At 51.1% G+C, this 12,500-nt stretch overlaps 1 protein-coding gene across 1 annotated transcript in view; it reads right to left on the reverse strand.

The window, feature by feature from the left end:
* The window catches only part of megf11 (multiple EGF-like-domains 11), a 496,621-nt gene that overhangs the window by 186,743 nt on the left and 297,378 nt on the right, over positions 1-12,500 (reverse strand). The window contains exon 8 of the mRNA XM_065002744.1: positions 392-604. Within this exon, the coding sequence (XP_064858816.1) occupies positions 392-604 (213 nt within the window). The remainder of the gene's footprint in view (positions 1-391; positions 605-12,500) is intronic.

A 12,500-nucleotide genomic window follows, 5' to 3' on the forward strand; every position in this document is an offset into this window, starting at 1 on the left:
TGAACTGTGTGATGTAGTAGGGAGTTGTAGTTTCTCTAGAGATAAATCAGATCCAGTCTGAACTGTGTGATGTAGTAGGGAGTTGTAGTTTCTCTAGAGATAAATCAGATCCAGCCTGAACTGTGTGATGTAGTAGGGAGTTGTAGTTTCTCTAGAGATAATTCAGATCCAGCCTGAACTGTGTGATGTAGTAGGGAGTTGTAGTTTCTCTAGAGATAATTCAGATCCAGCCTGAACTGTGTGATGTAGTAGGGAGTTGTAGTTTCTCTAGAGATAATTCAGATCCAGCCTGAACTGTGTGATGTAGTAGGGATTTGTAGTTTTCAACAGGCCAATATTCTACATAGTTTAGCGTAGTAAAAGTGATAATGAACTACAATGAAAATGGTACCTGACAGTGTTGGAGGCGTTACAGGGACAGTACTTGTCACAGATGAGTCCGTACAGGCCTGGGGGACAGAACCTCTCCTGACAGTGAGGTCCTTTAAAGCCTGTGTCACAGAGACACGCCCCGTTGATATGGTAACACTTAGCACCGTTCTGACAGTCACAACGCAGGCTGCACTGAGGACCGTACCAGCCCACCGGACACTCCTCCTGGCATCTAGAGAGGAGAGGGAGGGGAGAAGAGAGTCACACCTCAGCCTGCACTAGGGGCCGTAGGACCGTACCAGGTACTATTCCTGGCATCTAGAGAGGAGAGGGAGGGGAGAAGAGAGTCACACCTCAGCCTGCACTAGGGGCCGTAGGACCGTACCAGGTACTCTTCCTGGCATCTAGAGAGGAGAGGGAGGGGAGAAGAGAGTCACACCTCAGCCTGCACTAGGGGCCGTAGGACCGTACCAGGTACTCTTCCTGGCATCTAGAGAGGAGAGGGAGGGGAGAAGAGAGTCACACCTCAGCCTGCACTAGGGGCCGTAGGACCGTACCAGGTACTCTTCCTGGCATCTAGAGAGGAGTGGGAGGGGAGAAGAGAGTCACACCTCAGCCTGCACTAGGGGCCGTAGGACCGTACCAGGTACTCTTCCTGGCATCTATAGGGAATAACAATAGTACTATAGTGGTAAAAGTCCCGCCCCTAAAACTTCTTAGGGCTGAGCCCCTTTTCTCTCCACTTCCTGTCTGAATGACGTGCCCAAAGTAAACTGCCTGTTGCTCAGGCCCCGAAGCCAGGATATGCATATAATGGGTAGAAAACACTTATAACACAATTGATATGGTAGGAGAAAATACAATGAAAAAACCAACTAGAATTGTTGTTGTTTTGTTTTGTTTTTGAGAGTCCATCCTCTTCGAAATGCAAGAGAAAGGTCATATTGAGAATTAGCTCCCTGGGTGCAATTCCTATGGATTCCACCAGGTGTCAGCAGTCTAGGTAGCCTAGTGGTTAGAGTGTAGAGGTGGCAGGTAGCCTAGTGGTTAGAGTGTAGAGGAGGCAGGTAGCCTAGTGGTTAGAGTGTAGAGGAGGCAGGTAGCCTAGTGGTTAGAGTGTAGAGGAGGCAGGTAGCCTAGTGGTTAGAGTGTAGAGGTGGCAGGTAGCCTAGTGGTTAGAGTGTAGAGGTGGCAGGTAGTCTAGTGGTTAGAGTGTAGAGGCGGCAGGTAGCCTAGTGGTTAGAGTGTAGAGGTGGCAGGTAGTCTAGTGGTTAGAGTGTAGAGGAGGCAGGTAGCCTAGTGGTTAGAGTGTAGAGGAGGCAGGTAGCCTAGTGGTTAGAGTGTAGAGGAGGCAGGTAGCCTAGTGGTTAGAGTGTAGAGGAGGCAGGTAGCCTAGTGGTTAGAGTGTAGAGGAGACAGGTAGCCTAGTGGTTAGAGTGTAGAGGAGGCAGGTAGCCTAGTGGTTAGAGTGTCGAGGTGGCAGGTAGTCTAGTGGTTAGAGTGTAGAGCGGCAGGTAGCCTAGTGGTTAGAGTGTAGAGGTGGCAGGTAGCCTAGTGGTTAGAGTGTAGAGGTGGCAGGTAGTCTAGTGGTTAGAGTGTAGAGGCGGCAGGTAGCCTAGTGGTTAGAGTGTAGAGGTGGCAGGTAGTCTAGTGGTTAATGTAGAGGAGGCAGGTAGCCTAGTGGTTGAGTGTGAAACCAGGTAGCCTATGGTTGAAGTGTTCAGGTAGCCTAGTGGTTAGAGTGTTAAAAGGCAGGTAGCCTAGTGGTTAGAGTGTAGAGGAGACAGGTAGCCTAGTGGTTAGAGTGTAGAGGAGGCAGGTAGCCTAGTGGTTAGAGTGTCGAGGTGGCAGGTAGTCTAGTGGTTAGAGTGTAGAGGCGGCAGGTAGCCTAGTGGTTAGAGTGTAGAGGTGGCAGGTAGCCTAGTGGTTAGAGTGTAGAGGTGGCAGGTAGCCTAGTGGTTAGAGTGTAGAGGTGGTAGGTAGCCTAGTGGTTAGAGTGTAGAGGTGGCAGGTAGCCTAGTGGTTAGAGTGTAGAGGTGGTAGGTAGCCTAGTGGTTAGAGTGTAGAGGTGGCAGGTAGCCTAGTGGTTAGAGTGTAGAGGAGGCAGGTAGTCTAGTGGTTAGAGTGTAGAGGTGGCAGGTAGCCTAGAGGTTAGAGGGCAGAGGTGGTAGGTAGTCTAGGTGGCAGGTAGCCTAGTGGTTAGAGTGTAGAGGTGGCAGGTAGCCTAGTGGTTAGAGTGTAGAGGTGGTAGGTAGCCTAGTGGTTAGAGTGTAGAGGTGGCAGGTAGCCTAGTGGTTAGAGTGTAGAGGAGGCAGGTAGTCTAGTGGTTAGAGTGTAGAGGAGGCAGGTAGCCTAGTGGTTAGAGTGTAGAGGTGGCAGGTAGCCTAGTGGTTAGAGTGTAGAGGAGGCAGGTAGCCTAGTGGTTAGAGTGTAGAGGTGGCAGGTAGCCTAGTGGTTAGAGTGTAGGGTCGGCAGGTAGCCTAGTGGTTAGAGTGTAGAGGTGGCAGGTAGCCTAGTGGTTAGAGTGTAGAGGAGGGCAGGTAGCCTAGTGGTTAGAGTGTAGAGGTGGCAGGTAGTCTAGTGGTTAGAGTGTAGAGGTGGCAGGTAGCCTAGTGGTTAGAGTGTAGAGGTGGCAGGTAGCCTAGTGGTTAGAGTGTAGAGGTGGCAGGTAGCCTAGTGGTTAGAGTGTAGAGGTGGCAGGTAGCCTAGTAGTTAGAGTGTAGAGGTGGCAGGTAGCCTAGTGGTTAGAGTGTAGAGGAGGCAGGTAGTCTAGTGGTTAGAGTGTAGAGGTGGTAGGTAGCCTAGTGGTTAGAGTGTAGAGGAGGCAGGTAGCCTAGTGGTTAGAGTGTTGAGGTGGCAGGTAGCCTAGTGGTTAGAGTGTAGAGGTGGCAGGTAGCCTAGTGGTTAGAGTGTAGAGGTGGCAGGTAGCCTAGTGGTTAGAGTGTAGAGGTGGCAGGTAGCCTAGTGGTTAGAGTGTAGAGGAGGCAGGTAGTCTAGTGGTTAGAGTGTAGAGGAGGCAGGTAGCCTAGTGGTTAGAGTGTAGAGGACGCAGGTAGCCTAGTGGTTAGAGTGTAGAGGTGGCAGGTAGTCTAGTGGTTAGAGTGTAGAGGTGGCAGGTAGTCTAGTGGTTAGAGTGTAGAGGAGGCAGGTAGCCTAGTGGTTAGGGTGTAGAGGTGGCAGGTAGCCTAGTGGTTAGAGTGTAGGATCGGCAGGTAGCCTAGTGGTTAGAGTGTAGAGGTGGCAGGTAGCCTAGTGGTTAGAGTGTAGAGGAGGCAGGTAGCGTAGTGGTTAGAGTGTAGAGGTGGCAGGGTAGTCTAGTGGTTAGAGTGTAGAGGTGGCAGGTAGCCTAGTGGTTAGAGTGTAGAGGTGGCAGGTAGTCTAGTGGTTAGAGTGTAGAGGTGGCAGGTAGCCTAGTGGTTAGAGTGTAGAGGTGGCAGGTAGCCTAGTGGTTAGAGTGTAGAGGAGGCAGGTAGTCTAGTGGTTAGAGCGTAGAGGTGGTAGGTAGCCTAGTGGTTAGAGTGTAGAGGTGGCAGGTAGTCTAGTGGTTAGAGTGTAGAGGAGGCAGGGTAGCCTAGTGGTTAGAGTGTAGAGGTGGCAGGTAGCCTAGTGGTTAGAGTGTAGAGGTGGCAGGTAGCCTAGTGGTTAGAGTGTAGAGGTGGTAGGTAGCCTAGTGGTTAGAGGTAGAGGTGGTAGGTAGCCTAGTGGTTAGAGTGTGAGGAGGCAGGTAGCCTAGTGGTTAGAGAGTAGAGGTGGCAGGTAGCCTAATGGTTAGAGTGTAGAGGTGGCAGGTAGCCTAGTGGTTGAGTGTAGAGGTGGCAGGTAGCCTAGTGGTTAGAGTGTAGAGGTGGTAGGTAGCCTAGTGGTTAGAGGGTAGAGGTGGTAGGTAGCCTAGTGGTTAGAGTGTAGAGGAGGCAGGTAGCCTAGTGGTTAGAGTGTAGAGGTGGCAGGTAGCCTAATGGTTAGGTTAGAGGTGGCAGGTAGCCTAGTGGTTAGAGTGTAGAGGGGACGCAGGTAGCCTAGTGGTTAGAGTGTAGAGGTGGCAGGTAGTCTAGTGGTTAGAGTGTAGAGGTGGCAGGTAGTCTAGTGGTTAGAGTGTAGAGGACGCAGGTAGCCTAGTGGTTAGAGTGTAGAGGTGGCAGGTAGTCTAGTGGTTAGAGTGTAGAGGTGGCAGGTAGTCTAGTGGTTAGAGTGTAGAGGAGGCAGGTAGCCTAGTGGTTAGGGTGTAGAGGTGGCAGGTAGCCTAGTGGTTAGAGTGTAGGATGGCAGGTAGCCTAGTGGTTAGAGTGTAGAGGTGGCAGGTAGCCTAGTGGTTAGAGTGTAGAGGAGGCAGGTAGCGTAGTGGTTAGAGTGTAGAGGTGGCAGGGTAGTCTAGTGGTTAGAGTGTAGAGGTGGCAGGTAGCCTAGTGGTTAGAGTGTAGAGGTGGCAGGTAGTCTAGTGGTTAGAGTGTAGAGGTGGCAGGTAGCCTAGTGGTTAGAGTGTAGAGGTGGCAGGTAGCCTAGTGGTTAGAGTGTAGAGGAGGCAGGTAGTCTAGTGGTTAGAGCGTAGAGGTGGTAGGTAGCCTAGTGGTTAGAGTGTAGAGGTGGCAGGTAGTCTAGTGGTTAGAGTGTAGAGGAGGCAGGGTAGCCTAGTGGTTAGAGTGTAGAGGTGGCAGGTAGCCTAGTGGTTAGAGTGTAGAGGTGGCAGGTAGCCTAGTGGTTAGAGTGTAGAGGTGGTAGGTAGCCTAGTGGTTAGAGGGTAGAGGTGGTAGGTAGCCTAGTGGTTAGAGTGTAGAGGAGGCAGGTAGCCTAGTGGTTAGAGGAGTAGAGGTGGCAGGTAGCCTAATGGTTAGAGTGTAGAGGTGGCAGGTAGCCTAGTGGTTAGAGTGTAGAGGTGGCAGGTAGCCTAGTGGTTAGAGTGTAGAGGTGGTAGGTAGCCTAGTGGTTAGAGGTAGAGGTGGTAGGTAGCCTAGTGGTTAGAGTGTAGAGGAGGCAGGTAGCCTAGTGGTTAGAGAGTGAGGTGGCAGGTAGCCTAATGGTTAGAGTGTAGAGGTGGCAGGTAGCCTAGTGGTTAGAGTGTAGAGGTGGCAGGTAGCCTAGTGGTTAGAGTGTAGAGGTGGCAGGTAGCCTAGTGGTTAGAGTGTAGAGGTGGCAGGTAGCCTAGTGGTTAGAGTGTAGAGCAGGCAGGTAGTCTAGTGGTTAGAGTGTAGAGGAGGCAGGGTAGCCTAGTGGTTAGAATGTAGAGGTGGCAGGTAGTCTAGTGGTTAGAGTGTAGAGGAGGCAGGGTAGCCTAGTGGTTAGAGTGTAGAGGTGTCAGGTAGTCTAGTGGTTAGAGTGTAGAGGAGGCAGGGTAGCCTAGTGGTTAGAGTGTAGAGGTGGCAGGTAGCCTAGTGGTTAGAGTGTAGAGGTGGCAGGTAGCCTAGTGGTTAGAGTGTAGAGGTGGCAGGTAGCCTAGTGGTTAGAGTGTAGAGGAGGCAGGTAGCCTAGTGGTTAGAGTGTAGAGGTGGCAGGTAGCCTAGTGGTTAGAGTGAAGGGTCGGCAGGTAGCCTAGTGGTTAGAGTGTAGAGGTGGCAGGTAGCCTAGTGGTTAGAGTGTAGAGGAGGCAGGTTGCCTAGTGGTTAGAGTGTAGAGGTGGCAGGGTAGTCTAGTGGTTAGAGTGTAGAGGTGGTAGGTAGCCTAGTGGTTAGAGTGTAGAGGTGGCAGGTAGCCTAGTGGTTAGAGTGTAGAGGTGGCAGGTAGCCTAGTGGTTAGAGTGTAGAGGTGGCAGGTAGCCTAGTGGTTAGAGTGTAGAGGTGGCAGGTAGCCTAGTGGTTAGAGTGTAGAGGTGGCAGGTAGCCTAGTGGTTAGAGTGTAGAGGTGGCAGGTAGCCTAGTGGTTAGAGTGTAGAGGTGGTAGGTAGCCTAGTGGTTAGAGGGTAGAGGTGGTAGGTAGCCTAGTGGTTAGAGTGTAGAGGAGGCAGGTAGCCTAGTGGTTAGAGAGTAGAGGTGGCAGGTAGCCTAATGGTTAGAGTGTAGAGGTGGCAGGTAGCCTAGTGGTTAGAGTGTAGAGGTGGCAGGTAGCCTAGTGGTTAGAGTGTAGAGGTGGCAGGTAGCCTAGTGGTTAGAGTGTAGAGGTGGCAGGTAGCCTAGTGGTTAGAGTGTAGAGCAGGCAGGTAGTCTAGTGGTTAGAGTGTAGAGGAGGCAGGGTAGCCTAGTGGTTAGAATGTAGAGGTGGCAGGTAGTCTAGTGGTTAGAGTGTAGAGGAGGCAGGGTAGCCTAGTGGTTAGAGTGTAGAGGTGTCAGGTAGTCTAGTGGTTAGAGTGTAGAGGAGGCAGGGTAGCCTAGTGGTTAGAGTGTAGAGGTGGCAGGTAGCCTAGTGGTTAGAGTGTAGAGGTGGCAGGTAGCCTAGTGGTTAGAGTGTAGAGGAGGCAGGTAGCCTAGTGGTTAGAGTGTAGAGGTGGCAGGTAGCCTAGTGGTTAGAGTGAAGGGTCGGCAGGTAGCCTAGTGGTTAGAGTGTAGAGGTGGCAGGTAGCCTAGTGGTTAGAGTGTAGAGGAGGCAGGTTGCCTAGTGGTTAGAGTGTAGAGGTGGCAGGGTAGTCTAGTGGTTAGAGTGTAGAGGTGGTAGGTAGCCTAGTGGTTAGAGTGTAGAGGTGGCAGGTAGCCTAGTGGTTAGAGTGTAGAGGTGGCAGGTAGCCTAGTGGTTAGAGTGTAGAGGTGGCAGGTAGCCTAGTGGTTAGAGTGTAGAGGTGGCAGGTAGCCTAGTGGTTAGAGTGTAGAGGTGGCAGGTAGTCTAGTGGTTAGAGTGTAGAGGTGGCAGGTAGTCTAGTGGTTAGAGTGTAGAGGTGGCAGGTAGTCTAGTGGTTAGAGTGTAGAGGTGGCAGGTAGCCTAGTGGTTAGAGTGTAGAGGTGGCAGGTAGTCTAGTGGTTAGAGTGTAGAGGTGGCAGGTAGCCTAGTGGTTAGAGTGTAGAGGTGGCAGGTAGCCTAGTGGTTAGAGTGTAGAGGTGGCAGGTAGTCTAGTGGTTAGAGTGTAGAGGTGGTAGGTAGCCTAGTGGTTAAAGTGTAGAGGTGGCAGGTAGCCTAGTGGTTAGAGTGTAGAGGTGGTAGGTAGTCTAGTGGTTAGAGTGTAGAGGTGGTAGGTAGCCTAGTGGTTAGAGTGTAGAGGTGGCAGGTAGTCTAGTGGTTAGAGTGTAGTGGAGGCAGGTACCCTAGTGGTTAGAGTGTAGAGGAGGCAGGGTAGCCTAGTGGTTAGAGTGTAGAGGTGGCAGGTAGCCTAGTGGTTAGAGTGTAGAGGAGGCAGGTAGCCTAGTGGTTAGAGTGTAGAGGAGGCAGGTAGCCTAGTGGTTAGAGTGTAGAGGTGACAGGTAGCCTAGTGGTTAGAGTGTAGAGGTGGCAGGTAGTCTAGTGGTTAGAGTGTAGAGGAGGCAGGTAGCCTAGTGGTTAGGGTGTAGAGGTGGCAGGTAGCCTAGTGGTTAGAGTGTAGGATCGGCAGGTAGCCTAGTGGTTAGAGTGTAGAGGTGGCAGGTAGCCTAGTGGTTAGAGTGTAGAGGAGGCAGGTAGCCTAGTGGTTAGAGTGTAGAGGTGGCAGGGTAGTCTAGTGGTTAGAGTGTAGAGGTGGCAGGTAGCCTAGTGGTTAGAGTGTAGAGGTGGCAGGTAGTCTAGTGGTTAGAGTGTAGAGGTGGCAGGTAGCCTAGTGGTTAGAGTGTAGAGGTGGCAGGTAGCCTAGTGGTTAGAGTGTAGAGGAGGCAGGTAGTCTAGTGGTTAGAGCGTAGAGGTGGTAGGTAGCCTAGTGGTTAGAGTGTAGAGGTGGCAGGTAGTCTAGTGGTTAGAGTGTAGAGGAGGCAGGGTAGCCTAGTGGTTAGAGTGTAGAGGTGGCAGGTAGCCTAGTGGTTAGAGTGTAGAGGTGGCAGGTAGCCTAGTGGTTAGAGTGTAGAGGTGGTAGGTAGCCTAGTGGTTAGAGGGTAGAGGTGGTAGGTAGCCTAGTGGTTAGAGTGTAGAGGAGGCAGGTAGCCTAGTGGTTAGAGAGTAGAGGTGGCAGGTAGCCTAATGGTTAGAGTGTAGAGGTGGCAGGGTAGCCTAGTGGTTAGAGTGTAGAGGTGGCAGGTAGCCTAGTGGTTAGAGTGTAGAGGTGGTAGGTAGCCTAGTGGTTAGAGGGTAGAGAGGTGGTAGGTAGCCTAGTGGTTAGAGTGTAGAGGAGGCAGGTAGCCTAGTGGTTAGAGAGTAGAGGTGGCAGGTAGCCTAATGGTTAGAGTGTAGAGGTGGCAGGTAGCCTAGTGGTTAGAGTGTAGAGGTGGCAGGTAGCCTAGTGGTTAGAGTGTAGAGGTGGCAGGTAGCCTAGTGGTTAGAGTGTAGAGGTGGCAGGTAGCCTAGTGGTTAGAGTGTAGAGCAGGCAGGTAGTCTAGTGGTTAGAGTGTAGAGGAGGCAGGGTAGCCTAGTGGTTAGAATGTAGAGGTGGCAGGTAGTCTAGTGGTTAGAGTGTAGAGGTGGCAGGGTAGCCTAGTGGTTAGAGTGTAGAGGTGTCAGGTAGTCTAGTGGTTAGAGTGTAGAGGAGGCAGGGTAGCCTAGTGGTTAGAGTGTAGAGGTGGCAGGTAGCCTAGTGGTTAGAGTGTAGAGGTGGCAGGTAGCCTAGTGGTTAGAGTGTAGAGGTGGCAGGTAGCCTAGTGGTTAGAGTGTAGAGGTGGCAGGTAGCCTAGTGGTTAGAGTGTAGAGGAGGCAGGTAGCCTAGTGGTTAGAGTGTAGAGGTGGCAGGTAGCCTAGTGGTTAGAGTGAGAAGGGTCGGCAGGTAGCCTAGTGGTTAGAGTGTAGAGGTGGCAGGTAGCCTAGTGGTTAGAGTGTAGAGGAGGCAGGTTGCCTAGTGGTTAGAGTGTAGAGGTGGCAGGGTAATCTAGTGGTTAGAGTGTAGAGGTGGTAGGTAGCCTAGTGGTTAGAGTGTAGAGGTGGCAGGTAGCCTAGTGGTTAGAGTGTAGAGGTGGCAGGTAGCCTAGTGGTTAGAGTGTAGAGGTGGCAGGTAGCCTAGTGGTTAGAGTGTAGAGGTGGCAGGTAGCCTAGTGGTTAGAGTGTAGAGGTGGCAGGTAGCCTAGTGGTTAGAGTGTAGAGGTGGCAGGTAGTCTAGTGGTTAGAGTGTAGAGGTGGCAGGTAGCCTAGTGGTTAGAGTGTAGAGGTGGCAGGTAGTCTAGTGGTTAGAGTGTAGAGGTGGCAGGTAGCCTAGTGGTTAGAGTGTAGAGGTGGCAGGTAGTCTAGTGGTTAGAGTGTAGAGGTGGCAGGTAGCCTAGTGGTTAGAGTGTAGAGGTGGCAGGTAGCCTAGTGGTTAGAGTGTAGAGGTGGCAGGTAGTCTAGTGGTTAGAGTGTAGAGGTGGTAGGTAGCCTAGTGGTTAAAGTGTAGAGGTGGCAGGTAGCCTAGTGGTTAGAGTGTAGAGGTGGTAGGTAGTCTAGTGGTTAGAGTGTAGAGGTGGTAGGTAGCCTAGTGGTTAGAGTGTAGAGGTGGCAGGTAGTCTAGTGGTTAGAGTGTAGTGGAGGCAGGTACCCTAGTGGTTAGAGTGTAGAGGAGGCAGGGTAGCCTAGTGGTTAGAGTGTAGAGGTGGCAGGTAGCCTAGTGGTTAGAGTGTAGAGGAGGCAGGTAGCCTAGTGGTTAGAGTGTAGAGGAGGCAGGTAGCCTAGTGGTTAGAGTGTAGAGGTGGCAGGTAGCCTAGTGGTTAGAGTGTCGAGGTGGCAGGTAGCCTAGTGGTTAGAGTGTAGAGGTGACAGGTAGTCTAGTGGTTAGAGTGTCGAGGTGGCAGGTAGTCTAGTGGTTAGAGTGTAGAGGTGGCAGGTAGCCTAGTGGTTAGAGTGTAGAGGTGGCAGGTAGTCTAGTGGTTAGAGTGTAGAGGTGGCAGGTAGCCTAGTGGTTAGAGTGTAGAGGTGGCAGGTAGCCTAGTGGTTAGAGTGTAGAGGTGGCAGGTAGTCTAGTGGTTAGAGTGTAGAGGTGGTAGGTAGCCTAGTGGTTAAAGTGTAGAGGTGGCAGGTAGCCTAGTGGTTAGAGTGTAGAGGTGGTAGGTAGTCTAGTGGTTAGAGTGTAGAGGTGGTAGGTAGCCTAGTGGTTAGAGTGTAGAGGTGGCAGGTAGTCTAGTGGTTAGAGTGTAGTGGAGGCAGGTAGCCTAGTGGTTAGAGTGTAGAGGAGGCAGGGTAGCCTAGTGGTTAGAGTGTAGAGGTGGCAGGTAGCCTAGTGGTTAGAGTGTAGAGGAGGCAGGTAGCCTAGTGGTTAGAGTGTAGAGGAGGCAGGTAGCCTAGTGGTTAGAGTGTAGAGGTGGCAGGTAGTCTAGTGGTTAGAGTGTAGAGGTGGCAGGTAGTCTAGTGGTTAGAGTGTAGAGGAGGCAGGTAGCCTAGTGGTTAGAGTGTAGAGGTGGCAGGTAGCCTAGTGGTTAGAGTGTAGAGGTGGCAGGTAGCCTAGTGGTTAGAGTGTCGAGGTGGCAGGTAGTCTAGTGGTTAGAGTGTAGAGGTGGCAGGTAGTCTAGTGGTTAGAGTGTCGAGGTGGCAGGTAGCCTAGTGGTTAGAGTGTAGAGGTGGCAGGTAGCCTAGTGGTTAGAGTGTAGAGGTGGCAGGTAGCCTAGTGGTTAGAGTGTAGAGGTGGCAGGTAGCCTAGTGGTTAGAGTGTAGAGGTGGTAGGTAGCCTAGTGGTTAGAGTGTAGAGGTGGTAGGTAGCCTAGTGGTTAGAGTGTAGAGGTGGCAGGTAGCCTAGTGGTTAGAGTGTAGAGGTGGCAGGTAGCCTAGTGGTTAGAGTGTCGAGGTGGCAGGTAGCCTAGTGGTTAGAGTGTAGAGGTGGTAGGTAGCCTAGTGGTTAGAGTGTAGAGGTGGCAGGTAGCCTAGTGGTTAGAGTGTAGAGGTGGCAGGTAGCCTAGTGGTTAGAGTGTCGAGGTGGCAGGTAGCCTAGTGGTTAGAGTGTCGAGGTGGCAGGTAGCCTAGTGGTTAGAGTGTAGAGGTGGTAGGTAGCCTAGTGGTTAGAGTGTAGAGGTGGCAGGTAGCCTAGTGGTTAGAGTGTAGAGGTGGCAGGTAGCCTAGTGGTTAGAGTGTCGAGGTGGCAGGTAGCCTAGTGGTTAGAGTGTTGGACTTGCAACTGAAAGTTTGCAAGATCGAATCCCCGAGCTGCCAAGGTAAAAATTTGTTGTTCTGCCTCTGAACAATGCAGGTAACCCATTGTTCCTCGGCCCTCATTGAAAATAAGAATGTGTTCTTAACTGACTTGCCTATAGGTCTAACGTTTATTACGGTGGGTTGAAAACATAATGACATTTCTAAAGAAAAGCAAATAATTAGTGTCATCATTTTCATGTCACCAGATTGAGTGTAGATGCAGTATAACGCTAGCTAGCTAGCTTTAGCATTGTGTAGATGCAGTATAACGCTAGCTAGCTAAGCTTGAGGGGAGACCTCCAGATTGAGTGTAGATGCAGTATAACGCTAGCTAGCTAGCTTTAGCATTGTGTAGATGCAGTATAACGCTAGCTAGCTAAGCTTGAGGGGATACCTCCAGATTTTAGCTAGCTATCGTTAGCATTGCTAGCTATTTTTGAAGAACATTCTATTGACAACGTTGCCATCTGTCTAAAGTATATTTGACAACATGATGATGATGATGATGATGATGATGGCGAAGCTGTTTTCTACTAAATATGTGCCTACTTTAGCAATGACATCGTATTCCCAAGTCCCTATAGTGTAATTTACACAGCCATTAGCCCCGATTCAAAGCCACGCCTCCTCTTCTGATGGGGTGCCGCCACTACACTACACCCACATGCAATGCGCTTGTAAATTATGTGTTGAAAGCAATTTAGAAATGTAAAAAAAAAAAAAAACATTTAAAAGCACTTCAGATTAACTGCATCGTTTCACTTCCCCCAGGCAGCCCCTCCAGGCAGCCCCCCAGGCAGCTCCCCCAGGTCCCTTCAGGGTGAGATTTTTATCCAGTCAGTCTAGGTGAGGTTCAGAGTACCAATAACAATCAGACCTACTCTAAACCACCACAAGGGTTATCCAAGGTGAGCCCAGCTGCATGACTATAATCAGAGTAGGCCGGTTTCTCAGCATGGAGAGAGAGAGGCTGAGAGAGAGACAGAGAGAGAGAAAGAGAGAGAGACAGAAAGTGAGAGAGAGAGACAGAGAGAAAGCGACAGAGAGAGAGAGAGAGACAGAGAGAGAGG

The sequence above is a fragment of the Oncorhynchus nerka genome, linkage group LG17, assembly GCF_034236695.1.
Source record: "Oncorhynchus nerka isolate Pitt River linkage group LG17, Oner_Uvic_2.0, whole genome shotgun sequence".
Classification (NCBI taxonomy): domain Eukaryota; kingdom Metazoa; phylum Chordata; class Actinopteri; order Salmoniformes; family Salmonidae; genus Oncorhynchus; species Oncorhynchus nerka.